The sequence below is a fragment of the Lucilia sericata genome, unplaced genomic scaffold (assembly GCF_015586225.1).
Source record: "Lucilia sericata isolate MDLA Ls3-8-SP2 unplaced genomic scaffold, ASM1558622v1 Contig000237F_arrow, whole genome shotgun sequence".
Classification (NCBI taxonomy): domain Eukaryota; kingdom Metazoa; phylum Arthropoda; class Insecta; order Diptera; family Calliphoridae; genus Lucilia; species Lucilia sericata.
This window is the reverse complement of record NW_023994264.1, coordinates 300,411-306,843: the sequence shown is the minus strand read 5'-3', so window position 1 is coordinate 306,843 and position 6,433 is coordinate 300,411. Positions and strand designations below refer to the sequence as shown.

The following is a 6,433-nucleotide window of genomic DNA, read 5'->3' as shown; positions in this document are numbered from 1 at the left end:
ATTATTGTTTTTTTTTCATTAAAAAATACTTATTTCTTAAAATACTTCTTAAACAAAAATTGTTGGGGTTTGTATTAAAACAAATTATATTTTTATAAAATATTAAATAACAAAAAAGTTCTATTTATTTGAAAAGTCAAAGTAAGAATGAATAAATGAAAAATTATTTTTTGAAACATGTATAAAATATTTCAATGTACTCTTGATATAAATTAAAATTATAAAACAAGTTGTTATTATTACAAGTGTCTCCAACATCTCCCCTTTTTGAAGTTAGTTGGTAAAACCAAATCTTTCTGGAGGTTTCACATTTCGCTTTGGTCTTGAAATACTTGCTGGAGGTGCAGCTATTGGAGTGCTAAATGTTAGTGGTGAATGTAATTGATTTTCAGGAGAGCTTGGAGTTGAATTTGCTTCAACTTGTCTTTGTTCTGGAGTACTTGCTGTTACATTTGCTTCAACTAGCCTTAGAGGGGTTGATGGAGTTGAATTTTCTACTGGTGGTCGTATATGAGATTGATTTATAAAATTCGGTTTGATTCCAAATAGTTCTAACATGAGTTGGATTGAATCTGGCTGACTAAAATTGTTATTTTCAGATCTTCTTTTTAGTTGGTTGATATGTGATCTTATTAATTTTGTCTTATTGTCGTATATGTAAACATTATAATTAACATTTCCGACTTTTTCTACGATTGTACCTGCAATCCACACCATTTTGTTATTTTTAAACACCTGTGCATAAACAAGGTCTTTTGCTTTAAAATTTCTCTCTTTGGCACCATATTTTAAATTAAATTGTTGTTCCATTTTAATATTTCGTTGAGGTGAGGAAATTGAATGTTGAGGTTTTAACAAATCTAAAGTTGTTTTTATTTTTCGTTGGAGGAATAATTCAGCTGGAGATTTTGAGTTATCCCTTGGAGTTGATCGGTAAGTCTGTAGGAATATTTCAAGTATCTCATGGCTATTTCCCTCATCCTTAAGTTTTTGAAGAGCTTGTTTTAGTGTTCTTACAAATCTCTCTGCCTGCCCATTCGATTGTGGATGATATGGGGCAGTTTTTATATGTGTGATACCACGAGATTTGATAAACTGATTAAATTGTGCGCTTACAAATTGTGTACCATTGTCTGATACAATTGTTTCACAATCTCCATACCTGGCAAACATTTCTGTTAGTTTGGCTATGATTGTTGAAGATGTGATGTTTGAGACTTGATATATTTCCGGCCACTTTGAGAATGCGTCTATTATTACGAAATAATATTGACCATTGCAAGGTCCTGCTATGTCTATATGTAGACGTTCCATTGGTTTTGTTGCTAATGGCCACGACTGTAATGTGTGTTTCACTGGTGCTGTAGCTGCAACTGCACAATTATGACAGTTTCTTACAAAAATTGCGACATCTTCATCTATTCCTGGCCAATAAACATGACTCCTTGCCAATGTTTTCATTCGCTCTTTTCCAGGATGTCCACGATGCAATTGTCTCATGATCTTATTCCTTAGACATTTTGGAATAACGATTCTGTTGTTGTACATTAAACAGTCTTGAACTACGCTTAGACTTTCTCTTCTAGAGTAAAATTGAGTCAGTTCTGGATTTTTATTTGAAGTCCATCCGTTTTGTAGTGCATGAATTACTGACTGAATTGTTTGACATTTCTGAGTTGCTTGCTTTACCATGTTGAATGTTACAGGTAACTGATCAAAATGGTCCATGAGTATGGCTGTGCAATCTTCCTCAAGTGTCGTACAAGCAATGACGATTTCCTCATCTGGTTTTAACTCGGTATCGATTAGTCTTGAAAGCATATCGACACAACCAAATTCTTTTGTGTTTATGTACTGAATCTTGAAATTGTACATCATTAAAGTAAGTGCCCATCTCTGTAGTCTATTTGCTGAATAAACTGGAATACCTTTTTTACTTCCAAAAATAGCTAAAAGCGGTTTATGGTCCGTACACAGGATAAATTCCCTTCCATAAATGTACTTATGGAATTTTTTTACAGCATATACCAGACCAAGTGCTTCTTTTTCTATTTGTGAATAGTTTTTTTCCGCTGGAGTGAGAGTACGGGAAGCATGTTCTATTACTTTCTCCGAATTGTCTGGAAAAATGTGACAAATGTAAGCTCCAATTCCTTTTCCTGAAGCGTCGGCTGCAACTTTGATTGGCAGATCCGGGTTGTAGTGGGTTAAAAGGAGATCTGAATTTAAAATTTCCTTAAATTTTTCAAAGGATTGTTGGCATTCGTTTGACCATTTAAATTTGGTGTTATCTTGAAGTAGATGATCAAGAGGAGTTCTTAAATTGTTCATATTTTTAACATATTTTCCATAATAGTTTATGGATCCGAGGAATGATCTTAACTCAGATATATTTGATGGTGGTGGTAGATCTAAAATTGCTTTGATCTTTTCTTTATCAGGACGTAAACCCGATGAAGACATGATATTGCCAAGGTATTTCACCTCTTTTGCAAAGAATGTGCACTTCTCAAACTTCAACTGTTCCCTACTTTTGCATATAAGTCCTCAGGACGATGTAAGGGATACATATGTGGTTCTAGGCTGTCATTAAGACCAGATGAATAGTCTCCACATATTCTAACTTTTCCGTTAGGCTTCTTCACTGCAACAATGGGTGCTGCCCACTCTGCGTTATCAACTGGAGTGATTATGCCTAATGTTTCCAATCGCTGCAATTCATCTTCAATTAAACTTAGCATAGCATAAGCAACTGGTCTCTTCACACGGAAAATTGGTTTGACGTTTGGTTTAAGTTGTAAATGTACTTGTGCTTTAGTACATTTCGAAGGAGAATTTTGAAAAATATCGGCATATTCAGATTTGATGTTATGTAGGACATTAATGTCAATTTCTTGATCCTTTATTTGAGAACATACACTGCTTAATGGTTTGTCCCATAGTCCAAAAATCTCAAGCCAATCTGAACCAAAAATTGAGAGAGTATCAATGTCTACAACTAATAAATTACAATGTTTTACATCACCTTGGAGCCGAACTTGACATGGAAACTCGGCTATGAGTTTGATCTGATCCTTTGAAGCGCTTGTGACATAACGATTTGACAGTTTTGTGCCTGGATTACCCATTTTTCGCCATAACGTTTTACCAATAATCGACACATCTGATGCGGTATCGATTTGCATTTTTACATCTATATTTGCAGATGTTGTTGATGATGAAGGTATTATATTGACTGTGACAAATTTCCTTCTTGACTCATACGAGATCCGGTTGATTTGAACAACATTGGACTTCGGTTTTGAATATTTGTGATTCTTGTTATATTTCTTTTTCTTTTCATGAGTGAACTTGTTTTCTGACTGATGATTCTTGCAGTAACCTTCTTTATGTCCCATGTTTTTACATTGTGTACATACATGTTTTAAATAGGTGCAATATTTTGAATAGTGCATGGCACCACAGTTCCAACAGGGGGTTTTTGGCTTCGCCTTACCTTTAAAATCATCATTTGATTTTGGATTTGATTTTATAGCATTTATGGATGATTGTGTGTTAACTTCTACCATTGCTGTATCATGTTTTAAGTTTAGCAATCTTTGAGCACTAGTAATTAGCTTATTAATGTTTTGATTAGGGTCATCTTCTAGAGCTGAAAGACATCTCATTCGAACATCAGAGTCTGCATTGGATTGTAGACCACAAACAAATACTAAGCATTTGAATTCATCTGCGTTCATCTCAGATAACTTAAAATTTTCACACAGTTTGTTGACACGAGCTCCATACGAAATTAAATCCTCATGTGACATCTTGACAGTTTGTAAACATTTATATCGAATACTAAAAATTGAATCTTGAATTCCATACATATCCTTAAGAATTTTGACCGTATCCGCAAAAGTGACATCTCTTGGATTTCTTGGTAGAATGTATGCTGAGTATTGCCCATAAGCAATATTGTTTAGTTTTCGCATTAGGAGTCTAACACGTGCAGCATCGTCCAAATCCTTGCCTTCTACGAGAAAAATATCTTCAAAACGAGCATACCAATTATTGAATGTTGATGAATTTGCTTGATCATAGCAAAATTCAGTTATGCTGTTCGATAATTTTTCCATTAGTAAATCTTGATTGATGCTTGATGCATTTCCTTGGGTAAGGGTTGCAAGAAGTTTGCTTTGTAACTCCAAAAGTTCCAGTATTTTTGAATCTTGAGCCATAATCCTCGTCGCCAATTTGTTGGGGTTTGTATTAAAACAAATTATATTTTTATAAAATATTAAATAACAAAAAAGTTCTATTTATTTGAAAAGTCAAAGTAAGAATGAATAAATGAAAAATTATTTTTTGAAACATGTATAAAATATTTCAATGTACTCTTGATATAAATTAAAATTATAAAACAAGTTGTTATTATTACAAGTGTCTCCAACAAAAATATATAAAATTATTAATAAAATATAAAAAATATTGAGTTTAAATCTTAAAAATAAATAACGGCCGGGAACAAATACGAACCGATTCTCATTAACTTTCGAAGAGAGATTTATGCCCAATTTTAACCTAAAGTGGCAAGGATATTATGCATTTGTGCTGATGTTTGTAAAGCATTCAAATATTGGTCCTGCACCCAGCTTTAAGACAATCGGCGTAGGATCACTTTCTGAACTGTTTAAGCCATGTTCGCTTATGAATATTTTTACTATATTGATATTGAGAAAAAATTGTTCAATCTAAGTAAACAAGAACAGATTTAGTTGTAAAATATATTTTAAAATTAATGGAAAATATATCCGCAGGTCATTTAAATGTATAAATTTTCTATACGTATTCGGTTGTAAGTACACGTGGAAATAATAAAAAAATTGTTTTCGTTCATGTAATATTTAAACGTATTTACACTTGCATTTGATATACTGATACGCTTTTGTAATTTAAAACTTTTAAAATGAAAATGTTTTAACATTAAAACATATTTACCTTTAACAGATAATTTATAATGCAATTTATCTAATTTACTGTGATAAAAACTTTGCAAAATTCTAATTAATTCTAAAACATGTCAAAAACTTAAAGATCTTTATAGCATTTTTGACTGAAGAACTGTTTTGGTGACTAGACCCTTAAATTAATTTAGATTAGGTTAAGTTGATAGGAGGATGTATACTAAATCAAATCCGAAGAAATACACCTAGGACACTATTGGCCCTGTTGAGACCTCCTTTTCATAGAAAATGTTTGTTAGGAATTAAAATGTATATAGTGATCAATGTAGGTACTATCGTCCGATGTTTAGAAACTCAATTTCCTGAATGTTATATCCTGAATAATATCACTCCCATGATATTTGGACCTAATTTCGACGAAGCCCTGACAATTACAAAGAAAGTGCTCCAGAGTATCACTGTCCTTTCCCCATGATCTACATTCGCTTTAATGGCACGTCCAATTTTGTATACATAGTTGTATGTACGATCACACTAACCTCAGACGTGCTCATTTTGAGGAGGTCAGCCCGTCCGTCTCTCCTCTCGTTAGGGGCACTTCATAGGATCTTTGTGGTTCTACTCCTTATTCCTTATTGCAAAAGGTTTTATAGGATTCTCTCGTTTACATTTTTAAATGTAGCTCTCGTTGCGTCGAATGGTTTTGTGTTCATCAAGTTAACTACCACGGGCTCCCTTAAAGTAAGTAAATTCGCTCTTTCGTTGCCGACCTACTGCCGAGTGGCCTAGTATGTAAATCTTACTTTAATGAGAGTATTCGAATACGATCTTAAATTTAACTTTATAATGTTGTGACTAAGTAGTATATATCTATAGCAGGCAACGGATTCCTACGGATATTTGCTCTAATATTTTGCTTGAATGTCATGGCACTCTATCTGGAATCAGTGTTTCATAGTTTCCGACATATTCTTAATCTGGTATAAGACCGGCCACATCTGATGTTTGTGTATAGCCTTCCAATGTATCCAGTATACATTGTTGAAGTGTCAGTTAGTCTAAAGTTATGAGTGGTCCATTATATCGACTAGACCTTAAACAAGCATTTTTAAATAAATATGGAGTATAAGTCGAAGTGCTTTACATGAACACCTGTCGTGTTGGCCGTATTTCACGGTGGAACTTTTACAACCACAGGGTTAGCTTATTAGATGACTGTCCATCGCCACTTTGTGCTTCTTATACGTCGGTGGCAATTTTTGTCATGGTTCGGCGGGTTCAAGTACTCGAACTATCTAATCTCTGACCATGACTGCCCTGTTTCGTAACTTCCGAGATGCATAAACATCATTTCCGCTTACAACCACGCAGTTGGGGTGGCCACTGTTGATTCAGCAACAGCACCTATAGACGTATGTAGGCCGAAATACGACTCCATCAAATAAGCCGAGGACAGAGAACACACTGTTTTAAAACTGGAAAAT

At 33.9% G+C, this 6,433-nt stretch overlaps 2 protein-coding genes across 2 annotated transcripts; both read right to left on the bottom strand.

Moving 5' to 3' along the window:
* Nucleotides 1-273: 273 nt before the first annotated feature.
* LOC119602526 (uncharacterized protein K02A2.6-like) lies at nt 274-1,500 on the bottom strand. Its single transcript, XM_037954098.1, has 2 exons — nt 783-1,500; nt 274-701 (listed from the first exon to the last, which is right to left on the bottom strand). Exons 1-2 carry the CDS (start codon nt 1,498-1,500, stop codon nt 274-276), a joined length of 1,146 nt encoding a protein of 381 aa, XP_037810026.1.
* A 1,016-nt stretch (nt 1,501-2,516) lies between these two features.
* LOC119602525 (uncharacterized protein K02A2.6-like) lies at nt 2,517-4,223 on the bottom strand. The gene has a single exon (XM_037954097.1). It carries the CDS (start codon nt 4,221-4,223, stop codon nt 2,517-2,519), a length of 1,707 nt encoding a protein of 568 aa, XP_037810025.1.
* Between the last annotated feature and the right edge of the window lie 2,210 nt (nt 4,224-6,433).